Source organism: Scomber japonicus, chromosome 18 (genome assembly GCF_027409825.1).
Source record: "Scomber japonicus isolate fScoJap1 chromosome 18, fScoJap1.pri, whole genome shotgun sequence".
Taxonomy (NCBI): Eukaryota; Metazoa; Chordata; class Actinopteri; order Scombriformes; family Scombridae; genus Scomber; species Scomber japonicus.
Window position 1 is genome coordinate 22578791 of NC_070595.1, and position 14736 is coordinate 22593526.

At 42.2% G+C, this 14736-nt stretch overlaps 1 protein-coding gene across 1 annotated transcript in view; it reads left to right on the plus strand.

The window, feature by feature from the left end:
- The window catches only part of LOC128379288 (potassium channel subfamily T member 2), a 35121-nt gene extending 20586 nt beyond the window's left edge, over window positions 1-14535 (plus strand). The window contains exons 11-28 of the mRNA XM_053338911.1: window positions 502-638; window positions 1219-1282; window positions 2315-2423; window positions 6992-7100; window positions 8143-8295; window positions 8456-8709; window positions 9145-9448; window positions 9551-9656; window positions 9729-9901; window positions 10407-10478; window positions 10659-10793; window positions 10907-11018; window positions 11853-11954; window positions 12065-12148; window positions 12238-12366; window positions 13558-13903; window positions 14104-14188; window positions 14301-14535. Of these exons, the coding sequence (XP_053194886.1) occupies window positions 502-638; window positions 1219-1282; window positions 2315-2423; window positions 6992-7100; window positions 8143-8295; window positions 8456-8709; window positions 9145-9448; window positions 9551-9656; window positions 9729-9901; window positions 10407-10478; window positions 10659-10793; window positions 10907-11018; window positions 11853-11954; window positions 12065-12148; window positions 12238-12366; window positions 13558-13903; window positions 14104-14188; window positions 14301-14418 (2592 nt within the window). The 3' untranslated portion in view covers window positions 14419-14535. The remainder of the gene's footprint in view (window positions 1-501; window positions 639-1218; window positions 1283-2314; window positions 2424-6991; window positions 7101-8142; window positions 8296-8455; window positions 8710-9144; window positions 9449-9550; window positions 9657-9728; window positions 9902-10406; window positions 10479-10658; window positions 10794-10906; window positions 11019-11852; window positions 11955-12064; window positions 12149-12237; window positions 12367-13557; window positions 13904-14103; window positions 14189-14300) is intronic.
- The last annotated feature ends 201 nt before the right edge of the window (window positions 14536-14736 follow it).

Below are 14736 nucleotides of genomic sequence, written 5' to 3' on the forward strand. Positions count from 1 at the left end.
ATCTTACCTTGCAAGGCAGCTGGCAGCTGGATTTGTGAGATCATGCGTCCTTGTAGGACACTGTGCATAACTTAAAGTCTGATAAGATGGATTTACGCGTGATCTTATGATGTTGTGATCTCACAGGTGCAGCTGCCTCACAAGATAATGGTCCCTGCCAGCATTATGAAACTAAATTTTCCTAGGGCCTGTATTTCTAATACTACTATTACTACTACTACTACTAATAATAATAATAATAATTAATAATACTAGTAATGATAATAATTATGATACAAATCTTACAATAAAATGCATTTGCTTGCTTCATCTGTCATCATCATCAGTTTGCTCAGTGGTCATGGAGATGACCATGTGGACTCCATATAAGGTCTCTCTGCAATCAAAGCATGCTGTCTGATTAAACTGTTCCAGCAGATTTGTCACTAATTTCTTTTCTGTTTTATACAAATTGTGTGTGTGTGTGTGTGTGTGTGTATGTGTGTATGTGTGTGTGTGTAGGACTACTACGTGGTGATCTTGTGCCCAGCAGAAATGGATGTCCAGGTTAGGAGAGTCCTTCATGTCCCTTTGTGGGCCCAGAGAGTCATCTACCTGCAGGGGTCTGCCCTCAAAGACCAAGACCTGATGAGGGCAAAGTGAGTCGCTGTGACCAACAATCATAACAACGCACAAGTCTAGCTTTGAAATATTTTTTTATAAATGCATTATTCTGTTTTATAGATCTTTGTGTCTATCTCTACTAATCCGGTAGAATCACTAAAAGAGCCCAGATCAGACCTGAGTTCAGACACCTTGAAATGAGAGGCCCTCACACGTAGAAGCTGGAGTTCATAATTAATACCTAAGGCACCTAATGCCTGGAAATACTAGCTGTAATTGTAGTTTGAGTCATATTGCTTATTGTTTACCCCCTGGCTTCTAATAATACAGCTGCAGCACCTTAGGCTGGCTTTGTCACAATGGAAAAAAAGAAGAGAGAAAGCCTGTATGTTTAATCTCCCTGTCTCCTGGCCTCCTACTATCTCATCCATAAATGGCGTGGGCTTGAAAGACACATTGATTCGTTTGTTGTTCTATTGTCCTGCTTTTTTCTCTTTTGTCCTCTCCCTCAATAACATGACAACACGCTCTTTCCCATGTCTTTTCTCTTAATCGCTTCCCTGGTTCTCCCTGTCTCTCACTCCCGTGATCACACGCTCTACTAACTGCCTGCAGGATGGACGATGCTGAGGCCTGCTTTATCCTCAGTAACCGGTTTGAAGTGGACCGCATTGCCGCCGTACGTTCCCCGCTGCTTCCCCGTATCACCATGGCTCCTCACACTGCAAAATATCCATGTTAAGCCCTCTTGCTTTATAATAAGTCTTCAATTTGAGTTTTTTCTAAAAATGGATACACAAAAAAGTACAGTAATTGGTATATCTAACAGGGCTGAGTCAAGAGCGAGTCAACAAGTCCAGCTGCTCTTGACTCAGCCCTTTTAGATATGGAGCAAACAGCTTATTTTTTCAGAAAACTGCCTCATAAAGATGTGTAAAGCTCAGTTTTTGTGCTCGTTGTTTTTAGATATAGTCATTTTTTTATATTTTTTACAATTCAATATTATTGCATAGGAAAAAAAACTGCTGAAAGTGACACTAATGGAAACAGGTGCAAGCATATGTGAAAAACAAAGCAAACCACTGAAATTAATGGGTTGGGAGTAGCAGTGCATGCCATGATGATTTGATAATTACTGACAACTTCTTTGACTTGTCATGTCAGTAAACCAGAACTAACCTGAACCCATGTCAGTCAAAATTGATGCGAATCTAATTAAAATTGCTTTCTTTGTGTAGTTGTATGTGCTGGAAACACCAAACCAACTTTACATGTTAAAATATGGAGCTGACTTCAAGGAAAATGCATTCACTCCACCGAATCACCTGTACTGCAGGTGTGTTGGAGCTACTAAAACTGAGATTTTTAGACTAAACATGAGCCAGCTTGTTTATCTTTGGCTATATTAGGGTCAGTTTTACTCAGCTTCCTGTCCAAGGCCTCACTTGTGTTTTTGTTTTGTTTTTGTTTTTCGTTTGGACTTCTCCGCTGAAAGATGTCAGAATCCCATTACTGTGAGTTGTTGTGGGGACTATTCAGTTGCTCTGCACACTGAGTGGTTTATGAGGATTATTAGAGAGGAGCTCCAATCTGACACTGCTAATAATAGGTTTCCACCTCTCTTTCCCTCCTTGTCATACTTATCCTCTCTCCCCTACTTTGTTTTTGCTTCATCTATTTCATTCCCTGTCTCCGTGTCCAATTTTCTCAGGATCATCAGACCATCCTCCGAGCCTGGGCAGTGAAAGACTTCGCTCCAAATTGCCCCCTGTATGTCCAGATTCTCAAGCCAGAGAACAAGTTCCACGTCAAATTTGCAGGTGGGCAGGGTGTGTGAAATCCAACTGAGGTGTCAAATAAAGCTTTGTGTGTGTGTGTGTATGCGTGTGTATGTGTGTGTGGGTGTGGGTGTGGGTAGGGGGTGGGCGGGGGTGGTGTGTTTGTCTTGTTTGGATGCAATTACTGTTATTTGATCACATCATCTTCCTGGCCCAACTTGGACGTGACTTTACATCAGTTTGCAGCTGTAATGTACTGTAAGCATTTTATTGTGCATTTGCAAGGTTTCCATTGTGGTGACATGGTAACTGATATGGGATGGCATGGGTAATTGAGATGTCCTGCCTGCACTTGATTTCTGTTGTATGTAATCAGCTGTCGTGTTCATTTTCTGCCTCAGTTCATCTGCCTGATTTGGGAGCCTTTTCTATCAGCATGCCTGTGCAGGAGCAGAGCCCTCCATCGTCCCAGCTATGAAATAGTGCTGGACAGATTGTCTCAGCTTGGCTGTGATTTTTTGTATTGCCTTTTAGAGAGTGTCTCTTCTTCTGTTCAACAGAAGATGGCAGTCAATCATCTCTGAGTGAGGCAGAGCGAAAGAATAGGAGGCAAACTCTCTCTCTCTCACCCTGTCCTCTCTCTCACACGTCTCTCTGCCTACAGCCCTGGAGAACATCAAACTCGGTTCTAGCTTGCCGCCTTCATCCCAGCTGTCTCTATAAATGATTAACGTTTTACTTTTCAACGTTTGCAAAAGAAAATTCCCCTTCTTTTTGATGAGTTCTGCTGCAGTGTTAACCTGGCAGATGAGTTTTCCCCAAAGGCAATCCTCCTTTGGCCCTGAGGTGCTGTTTAAACAACTCACCCCCACAGCCAGACTGAAGCCTTTGTTATTAATGGGAAAGAAATTGTCAGACACAAAGATATATTATACTCCTCTACACCCACAATCACACACTCTGAAGCATAGTTTTGGCCTGAATCTCCTGCTCTTGTGCTGGGATTTAAGCAGCTGAGACAAGTATGTAAAATGCTTTGATGTGTCATCTTACATTGACATTGTGTGTTTAAATATTTTTCTTATCAATTTTGAAATATTTATATTGTTTTTGAATTATCCTGTAGCCATGCCTTTAAGTTCTAAATCAGGAATACACTGTAGTACTAATGAAAAGGAAAGTATACCCATTAAACATGCAAAAGTTTGGACAAAGTAATTTTATGACGTAGCATTAACGACATAATCACCTGAGTTCAATGTCTCTCTAATCCTGGAATCATCACAGGGAGACTCAGGGAACAATTAGCACACGACACATGAGCCTTATTGTAAGTGCAGATGCCATGTTTTGACACCACTTGGAATATACTCACTAAGTGCTGGTGTGGGAGGCATTAATGAGCAAGATACAAGATTCAATTTGATCCACAGGAAAAGCTTAATAACAGCTCAATGTTCATTAAGAGAGATCTGTCGGTATGATGCACCAGCAGGGCAGGATAACCTGAAGCCTTTGAGTAACCAAACTGAATTGGGTACAGAGGGTCGATTGATTATCTCCCGAGTTTATGTTTTGAACAACAATAACCAGTCGCCCTCCTGAGCAGCTCACTCATACAAACAATGACAGCCTACTGTTTTAATTATCTCAACTGGTGGACCTGTGGGCACGATGCAAACATATTCTTGCCAAGGGTGCAAATAGCTCCATCTGCACACACATAGGATTGCACCTTTAATACTAGTCTGTGATGGGAAAAAACAGCCAGCCTGGAGAGAGAGGGGAAAAACCCAGATCTACTAAGCAAGAGGCAAGCGAGAGAGAGAGAGAGACAGACAGAGAGAGAGAGAGAGAGAGAGAGAGAGAGAGAGAGAGAGAGAGAGTGTGGACAATGTGTCAAGTTTAGTAATTGGTTTCTCTGTTGGTCTGAGTCCAGGCACCTGAAGGATAGATAGTTGGACAGAGGGCAGCAGTGTATTGTAAGCAGGGAAGAAAATGGAAAGTGAAGGGATCACAATAGTGAAGAAAGGTGTTAGTAGGACATTGGAAATTGGATATTGGGGGGAAAAAGAGTCAGTTTGGTTGGTGTGTTAGTGTGTTGGAGAGTGAAACAGACACACATACAGAGGAGGAATGTGTGTGTATAATGAACGCTCTTGCTCCATAGATACAACATCAATGTTTTTGTCTTTTCCACTGCAGGCTTCTGTTGCTCATTCCTCTATACAGGCATCCACTTTGAAAGAAATTCACAGACCGAATCAGAAGAGGCTTGTGTGTGTGTGTGTATGTGTGTGTGTGTGTGTGTGTGTGTGTGTGTGTGTGTGTGTGTGTGTGTATGTGCTGCATTATGATATACTGTTCTCAGCCAAAAGGAACATTGGTACTTCAAAAGAAGATCCACAATCCGCAATTTTAATTGTCACGTCTACTCCTCAGCTTCAGGCACACACTTGTAAAATTAAAAAACTGCATTTACATCTCAGCTGGTCTCCTATTATGTAGACTGGCAGCTGATCTAGCTCAGCATTGTTGGTAAACAAGGCAGCCCTAATACACCTGGGTATTCATCATGGAAGACAATGCAATCAAGAATTACACAGCAGGGGAAATTAATGTTCCCTTGGTCTTATTCACTGATGGGGCTTAATACAAACATTAATCGCTCTACTGGTTATTTCTTTTCAAAGGGAAGGTTGTGTGGTAACAGGTAAATGGGAGTGCTGCCTTCTGTGTTTGTTCAGTTGTTGGTTTGGTTGACTCACAGGCAGGGCTTTGTTAAATGTTCAATGATGTGAGTCAAGGTGAAAGTCAAAGGCTACGTCTTCCCATCAGGACCAAAAACTTAACACATAAAATTGCTCCCATCGGAGCAAAAAGGGGACAAGAGGAAAATGGAAGATTCTTGACATAGTTGTCAGCTTTGTTAGACCATCATCAACTGACTTTTAGACGTTTTCCAACATGAAGTAATAACAGATTTGATTGCATGTGTGCTTGTGTTTTTCAGTGGGAAGTATTGAGTCGTTTTAACATAGTTTGATAATTGAAATGCATAATACATTATGTGTTTTACAAGAGCTGCAGGGTACACTGTTAAACTGTTTTCATTGCAAATGTTTCTTTGTAAGAAAGTAGTTCTACATTACAGAGTAATTGGCATATTGTTGCCATAGTTGGTCATCATCATCATCATCATCATCATCATCATAATTGAACTACAACAATTTGGATCATTACTGTCATATACTAAGTGGAAATGCCAAACACATGCTTCTGAAATCTGATACTTTCCCTTTTTTGTATAAGTATAATAGGAAATTCTTTCAGTTTTGGATTGTCGGTTGAACCAAAAGAGTAATTTGAAAACATAATTTGGGAACTGGGACTATGTGATTGAAATTCTTCACAATTTCTTGACATTTTCTAAAGTGTTTGTTTGATCAAACTGTAATCCATAGAGTAATCTCACTGAGTACTACAATTAAAATTATGTTGTGAAGTGTAATAGTATGCACTTCAGATGTTTAGTTCTGTAAACCTCTGTGGATAAGAATCTGCATGGCTAATGGCTAAATATCAATGTGGGTAAGAGAGATAATTTGTGATATTAGCTGGATGGCAATGTCGGCCTGTCTGTCACCAGTTTGGCCCTGACAAAAAACCCATGAAATCCATCCATACATCTCATATTTATACGCATATCAGACATCATCAGCCAAAACACAAACATTTCCTGTTTTTATGACATTGTAGGGCTTTTGCACACAATGGTCTATCTTTCACACATCCACCTTTCTCTTCTCGATCTACAGAGGCTTATCTCCAACCTGCCAAGAGTCAGGATGGCTTTCTGTTTCGTAGTGCCTCACCAAAAATGACTTTGCACAAACCATTCTATTGTTTACCCACTTTACCTAAAATGACCTAATAATACCATAACATACCATTGCACCCCAGTACTTAACGGACCTCCTCCATGTTCACCACCCTTCACTGGACCTGCGTTCTGCCCACTTGGGCCTCCTGTCCATTCCCCGCACCAGGAGGCGAACCTTTGGTAGCCAGGCTTTTAGTGAGGCAGCTCCTACCCTTTGGAACTCGCTCCCTCAGGACATTCACCAAGCACCAACTCTGGACTCCTTTAAATCAAAGTTGAAAAGGCACTTGTTCCTGCAGGCTTTTGTCGGCTAAATGTGTGTTTTTGTCTGTACTGTACTGTTGCTGTCTGTCTTTCTTGTTATTATGAAGCAACCTTGGGTTTTGTGAAAGGCGCTATACAAAATAGTTTGTGTTTAGTGCAAATAAGCAAATGTTTGCATGCTAACGAACTAAGACAACAGGGTGAACATGGTAAACCTGTATACCTGCTGAACATAAACATGAACATTGTTTGCATTGTCATTGTGGACATGCTGTAGACTCTTGAGAGTCTGCAGTCTTCTTTATGTCTGGTTTAATTGACCCTTTATTTATTCACTCACTTTGCCTACACTGACCAAGGACAGGAGAGTCTTTCCCCAAACCACTGTGTATTCATGGCTCTATAGTTTTGTTCATGGTTGAAACTTTTGTCACCTTGTCTCTCTCGTTTCTTTTGTCTGCAGATCATGTGGTATGTGAGGAAGAGTTTAAGTATGCCATGCTGGCTTTAAACTGTGTGTGCCCTGGTACCTCAACACTCATCACTCTATTGATCCACTCCTCCAGAGGACAGTAAGTTCACTCCATTTATTTCCCTCTGTCCGTCTTCCTGTTTAATTCTGCACAGTGCAGTCCGACATTATTGGCCGTCAAAGACACAGCAGATAAAGTAAATGCTTTCTCTGAGGCGAAACATACAGACAGAGAATGCTAGAAGCAAGCTACATCCTGTCTCCTCACTGTCAGTCATCTTTGGGGTTTTTTCAGAACTGCGCCCCAGGAGGCCTTCAAGCAGCGTGTAGGAGCCTTTCAGGCCCTTAACAGGTAGGATGCGTCTTATCTACATTCACATCCAAGAATGCTGTAGAACATTTGTGCTCAATATTCAGCTTCCTCAGGTCGCTGACTGCACAAAACAAATAATGACAGCAACCTAATCTAAGTCGATAATATTCTCTTTTACTAAAAGTTAAAATTACCTATTGTCTCAATTATGAACAAGAGAAACACACAAAATACACTTTTGATTATATGTGAGAATTGTATTATTTATATGTAAATAAAATAATAATTCGACAAGCTTGAGGCTATTAGAGAGAATTAGAGAGCAGGATGATTTATAAGTATACATTATTTGGTTTATTGGCTGTAACAATGACACATTACTAGAATATGTCCAGCTCTACCCCTGCTTTGCACTTAGTTCCTGCAAACTGCAAATTCGCTGTACAATAACACTTGTTTACATTTTATAAGGCAGCCTTTGTCGCAGGCCACCCACATTCACACTGCATCCACACCCTTGCTTTCTGTTATCACCTCTTTAGCCACCATGACTAAAGCCATATCCCTCAGAGAAAACGTGTCCACTTAACTGTATGAATGTGTACATCTGAGGCTTATTGTTCAGACAGGCTGCTTGTCCTTGCTTACATCAGTGTGCTGATTGAAGTATTGACCAGTACCTCTGACAGAGATGTATGATGTTATCTATCCAATCTTGAATGGAAAATTGTCTGATGTGGCCCTGATGCTGAGCTGGAAGCTTTGTGTTACATGTTTTAAAGGTCAGTCTTTCCCCACATAGCCAATCAATCCTCTTTTTCTGTCTCAGGGAAGGCGGTGCCTGCTCAGCGGACCAATGGCACCGAACCTACCGTCGCTGCTCAGCCAATGAGGTGCATCACATCCGCCTGGAGGAAAGTAAATTCTTTGGGGAATACCAGGGCAAGAGTTTCACCTTTGCCTCCTTTCATGCTCACAAAAAGTAAGTGATACCTTAGGAAAAGCCAAGAAACGAGAACATACACCAATCTGCACAGTTCAGAGTAATTGTGTAGTGTAAAAAGTATTTTGAATGGTTGGAAAGGACCATACAAATGCAGACCATTTACCATTCACATCTGACCTTGTCTCTGCGGATACAGGTATGGAGTGTGTTTGATTGGAGTACGCAGACTGGACACCACCAACATCCTGTTAAACCCTGGTCCCTGCCACATCATGGGAGCCTCTGACATATGCTTTTACATCAATATCTCCAAAGAGGAGAACTCAGCATTTGTGAGGGGCCAGCGGGAGCCATCATGGGGCGGCATGGGAGGAAATACCAGGGGAGTCCACCAAACCATCTACCATGGACTCACCCGCCTGCCAGTGCACAGTATCATCGCCAGCATGGGTCAGTCAAATGGGCACGACACAAAGACTTTGTAACATTTACACACTGACCTTCTGTTTTCAGTTTCAATATTAGTCAAACATGCAAACCTGTCATTAAACGCCTGAGACAGCAGCACAGAATTATGCAGTTCTCATATGTGAGACCTATGTGGATGTTTAAAAATATTCATAGCTTTGTAAAGGAATTAACATGTATCTGATTATAAGTCACTCTTGATAAGAGCAACTGCCAAATGAACAGAAAAATGTCATATACTGCAGTTTTACAAATGCACCACCTAGTGGACAACAATGAAACTGTTCAGCTCACTGTTTTGCACTGGTCTCACTAAAGAATATATTCTCACAGATCTGTGTAAATACATTATTATGTATTGTTGAACCTTTAGCTTGATCTCTTTCTTCATCATGACTGAAGCTGTATGTGTTTCAGGCACAGTGGCCATTGACCTGCAGGACTCCAGTGACAGCAGCCCAGAAGGCCAGGACCAGGGGAGTGCGGGGTTGGGCAGCGGAAGAGGAAGCCGTAGCAGCTCCAGGGCAGAGATGGGAGGCGCTAACACTTTGGCCTTACCTGCCATGGGAGAATCCACTGAGGAGAGGCGGCACAGCATCGCCCCTGTCTTAGAGTTGGTAGATGGCGTCAACCCCACCTTTGACCTGCTGGGAGACCAGTCAGAGGATGAGGGAGGAGAGGAAGGCAAGGAGGACAGTGATAAAGATGAGAGCGCCCACTGGTGGGGGCGACATTGCGAGTAAGCAGTGAAGATGAGGTTGAATTTATATTCAAATGCTGAAATGTAAACTTGTTCATGAATAACTGTGAGCTTATGCTGCAGGTGGGTGAAGGGGTACCCACTGAACTCTCCATACATTGGCAGCTCTCCAGCGCTGTGCCACCTTCTTCAGGAAAAGATGCCTTTCTGCTGCCTGCGCATGGATAAGGTATGGGATTGAAATTACTTTGCTGTCTTTTTTATTTCCAAATTCTCAATGTCTTTTCTGCCCCTCTTTTAGGCTTGTCACCATATCCCTTTTGAGGATGCTCGCTCCTATGGCTTCAAAAACAAACTGATCATTGTGTCAGCGGAGAGCGCAGGGAACGGTCTATACAACTTCATTGTGCCTCTACGGGCCTACTACCGACCCAGGAAAGAGCTCAACCCCATTGTTCTGCTGCTGGAGAGCATGTGAGGAGAACATCTTCTTTATTTGGTGTGATGCAGTGGCTATGCTTCAAATTGAAAAGGTTACATGTTAGTGTTCCCCAGAATTGTTGCTGCAAGTGTGACAGCTGCACTACAAATCAAGGTTGTGCAGGATGGTAAAATGGGTTCCTCTTTAAATAGCCAGTGGAGGAGAAAACCGAGCTATTTAAGGTCACAGTAAACATGATTTGTGAAATGCTGAATGCTTTCAGGACAATGCGCTCAACAATCCTGTCGTGTTTTGTGGCTGGTACACAAGTGCAGTCGGCCAAATGAGAGTGGAATCCAATAAAAAAAGACAATAAAATGCTGAGTCACTGCAGTGTAGTGCTGTTATTTTCAGCTTTCTCTGCAGGCAGTCAGGCTCTGTTATATTTGTCAGACTGAGTGAGGGGTGTGGGTCTGTCTCTGTGGGGATGTTAGCTCTTTATCATGTCATGTATGAATTTCTAATGGGGGGGGATAATTTGTATTTTTATTGGTTCAGACCTGAAGCAGACTTCCTGGAGGCAATCTGTTGGTTCCCTATGGTGTTCTACACAGTGGGCTCCATCGACAAGTAAGACAGTTCAAAGCTCCACGCAGACTTCATTACTTGTCTTCCTGTTTTTCCTTTTTTCATATTTCTTTAAACTTTATTCTCTTCTCGCATAAATTAGATTGCTCTTTAATTTAATCTGCCTTTCATCAATGATTTTATCCGTCTCATCCATCTTTCTCTCTTACTCTCTCTCTATAGTCTGGACAGTTTGCTGCGATGTGGAGTGACTTTTGCTGACACAATGGTGGTGGTTGACAAGGAGAGCTCCATGATTGCAGAGGAGGACTACATGGCTGATGCAAAGACCATTGTCAATGTCCAGACCCTCTTCAGGTCTGCTTTGCCCAAATTTGCTCTATAATCTCACACTCTACCTTAAAATTAGGGGGGGGGTTTTCTACCTCTCTTATTCTCTAACTGTCTCTCTATATGCTCCTTCTCCACAGACTGTTCCCAGCTCTTAGTATCATCACTGAGCTCACACACCCAGCCAACATGCGCTTCATGCAGTTCAAAGTCAAAGACCACTACTCTCTGGCCCTGTCCAAATTGGAAAAGGTAAAGGCTTCATAGCTTCAAACCTCCTTTTTTGTTTCTCTTTCATTTCCCTTAAAACATACTTTATAGGGCATGATGAAAGATTGCTTTGCAGTGTTAGAATTTTTCAGTTGTTTCAGAAATACACTCATTGAAAAACTGCTCATGTTGCCTTTTTTTAAATGATAAGCTGCAGAGGTCTTTTGTCACAGTGACAATTGTGTCTGAATATAGCCTTGTTGTTTTTGTTCTTTTGTATTTTTATTCACCTCATCAATACTCGTCTTGTTCAAATATCTGTTGCTGTTAGTATTGTTCTCTGTGCGTAAATACAATTTATCAGTGAATCAGAAAATTAGTCACTGCTTGACAAACACAATAAAATGATTTTCAATCATGACAGTGCTGCTTCATGGCAGGAAGTAAAATGTCGATAATATGTTGATAATCTTTTCATTGTTTTGGCTTTGTGTTTTTATGTGTTTCCTTGGGTTTTTCTTGTTTAATCCCACATTACAAAAACATGTGAGTCAGGTGCAGTGGGAATTGCTAGAATGGCTAGAATTGGTTAGTTTGAGTATCAATGTTTTCAGCCTTGAGTGTTACATTGCCTTCAGTCAAGTGCATGCTTGGAAAGGCTTGATCCCTGGACTTTGTAAAGAAATAAGCTTTTAGGGGGGAAAAATAAAGCAAATCATATGTATTATTTATCAGTGCAAGTCAGATAATGATGCTTGTCTGGATGTGAAAAGTTACGTCACTATTATTTTTCTCTAAAACATCTCATCTCTTTGAGGATCAGTGTAATCAGAAAAATTCTGTGTTTGTGTGTGTGCGTATGTGTGTTATCTGCAGAAGGAAAGGGAGAAGGGGTCCAACTTGGTATTTATGTTCCGCCTGCCCTTCGCTGCAGGGAAGGTGTTTAGTGTCAGCATGCTGGACACACTCCTCTACCAGGTAGCTGAATCAGACACACTCACTGAACAACAAAAATTCTGTTCCTCAATGGGGCAAAATGCCAAGTATGATTTATATCTGTTGACTTGTTTGCTTTCTTGTCCTGCCAGTCATTTGTGAAGGACTACATGATCTCCATCACCAGGCTGCTGCTGGGTTTAGACTCCATGCCCGGCTCAGGTTTCCTCTGTGCTGTAAGTTGCCGAACACAAACAGCTTGAATTCAGCCTGTCAGCTCTGTGAAGTGCCTCCGAGGCTGATTATCATATTGTTTGTTTCCTAGATGAGAATCACAGAGGATGACTTGTGGATCCGAACCTACGGCAGGCTCTACCAGAAACTGTGCTCCTCCACAGGAGACATTCCCATAGGCATCTACCGAACTGAAGCCCACAAGCTTCCAGTCTCTGAGGTCTGCTGCTACTGCTGTGTAGTTTTGAGTTATGTGAACTAAATATCACCAGTTAATGTCACTTGAGTTAACAAGGCTCCAACTCTAAAGACATACTAGCGGCCCCTAGAGGCCACAATGTTCATTACATGACATTATAAAAGAGTTGGAAGAACAAACAACACACCAATCATTTTGATCTGTTGACCTGTGTTAGGGATGAAAATATAAAGATAGGAAAGGGCATGGAGGTCAGTAAATTCCCCAGCATCAATGTGCTCACCATATTTCAATGACTATGAAATGTAATGCAGAGAGAAACTCTTTCTAGATTTTTTTTATTGGGAAAAACTCTCACTTCCTTACTCCTTATACCTTGCTGTTAATGTTTCTCAGAAATATAAAGAGTCCTTGTGTTTTGTCCAGTTCTCTGAGATACAAAAATGTGAATATTTCTTCTCAAGGTTTGTTAGGATAGAGGCAGCGAATGGATGCTGAGTTATGAACACACTATGGCAAAAACACATGGCCATCTAACATTAGAAAAGTAAATTTATGTAAAACAAAGCACTCAAAACAAACAAAAATAGTCTTTAACATCAGTCATTTAGGGAGTTGATGACTGAGTGTGTGGTGTGTGGGTGTTGATATGGTGGAACAAACAACAAAAAGCAATGCAGGAGTGTGTGGGAGAGAAGAGAGAGGCCAAACTGGCAGCTTCTCTGGCTTTACACGTGGGGCACACTGGGCTCAGGTGTGTCCCTGTAAACAGAAAACACAGTAACAAGGAAAGTAAAGCCAAGGGGTCTTCAGATGAGATAGGAGAGCTCCAGACAAAAACAAACCTGCATAGTCTGAAAGAAATCTATTAAACATTGTGCAGAAACTGAAATGGAGCTGATACTAAATTTTTAAAGAAAAACTGTGGGCATGGTGGTTATATTGGGAACACAAAAGATACTTGAGAATGTTGTCAATTTATTATAGGCAAGTAGTGTAGCTTGTTCATTATTCATGTCTACCATGGTAAGAAAGAAAGTTTCTACTACTCAATAAAGTTTCTACTACAAAGTATTAATTCCTTTTCAATCTATGAAATCAGTGACAGTGCTGGTAAGATTGAATGAAATCTGTGTGATAAAAGAGTGACTACACTGCATAAGGAAATCAGAGCTTTGTATAGGTGAATGTGTGGTTATGTTTGTGTGTCAGTCCCAGGTTTCCATCACAGTGGAAGACTACGAGGACACCAGAGAACCCAGAGAGCCCCTGTTGTCAAGGAGTGGCACTCACCGCAACTCCACCTCCTCTGAGCCCATCTCAACCTCCTCCCACTCCTCTGACCACCCGTTGCTCAGGAGGAAGAGCATGCAGTGGGCACGGCGGCTGAGCAGAAAAGGAGGTCGGAGCTCCAGCGGGGCTAAGGGGGCTGCGGGCAGCGCGGCAGAGAGGATCAGCCAGCAGAGACTGACCCTGTTCAGGCGCTCGGAGAGGCAGGAACTCAACGCCCTGGTGCGAACGAGGATGAAACATTTGGGCCTTTCACCCACTGGATTCAGTAAGTGCCTGCTCCTGATTTCAAGTGCAGATGTGTTGTTTATTATGCATTCCACTTGCGTCCATTTTTATCTAGATGTATCTTCCTGTATTGTGACTCACTGTAACATAGCCTCTGTGTGTGCGGATGTAGCACAGCCTGCTGTATATCCTGTGCCTATTTTATTTCCTGCCTTACTCACTTCTTTCTTCCTGTGTCAGATGGGATGACAGACCAAGGGAACAGACTCTCTTACATCCTCATCAACCCTTCTCCAGACACCAGACTGGAGCTGCACGATGTTGTGTGAGTGCATGGTGTCAATAAAACTGTTAACACACTCAAAATGTGAACACAGCATGAAAGCTACACATAGTACAGGATGCTCTTTTACGTCCTGTCTGTTCCCCATCTGTAGGTACCTGATCAGACCAGACCCCCTCTCTCTGGTACCCAATCAAGGGAGCGGCAGGAAGTGCAGCGCTGGGCTCGCAGAGAGCCACAGGTTCGACACGCAAGACAGCACCCACCTGTGAGAGACAAACAAACAAAACAAGAAAAGACAAAAATACTGTCAAAACACTGCCAGAAAGGAGAGAAACAATAACAACACACTCAAGACATTAAGAAATGGTGAGATAGAGAGCGATGCAGCCAGATTGGCCCTCCTATTTTCTCCACACTCAATCTCGGTGAACTCAGCGGCACCAGACGTGCATGGACCTTTTCTATAACGATGGGAATGTTTTATTTATGCACCTTCCTATTTTCAAAGCAGAGAGCTGGGGACACAGAAGTGCATTTAATGAAAAACTGTATGTATTTATATCCATGTATGTGCATGTTCTGTACTG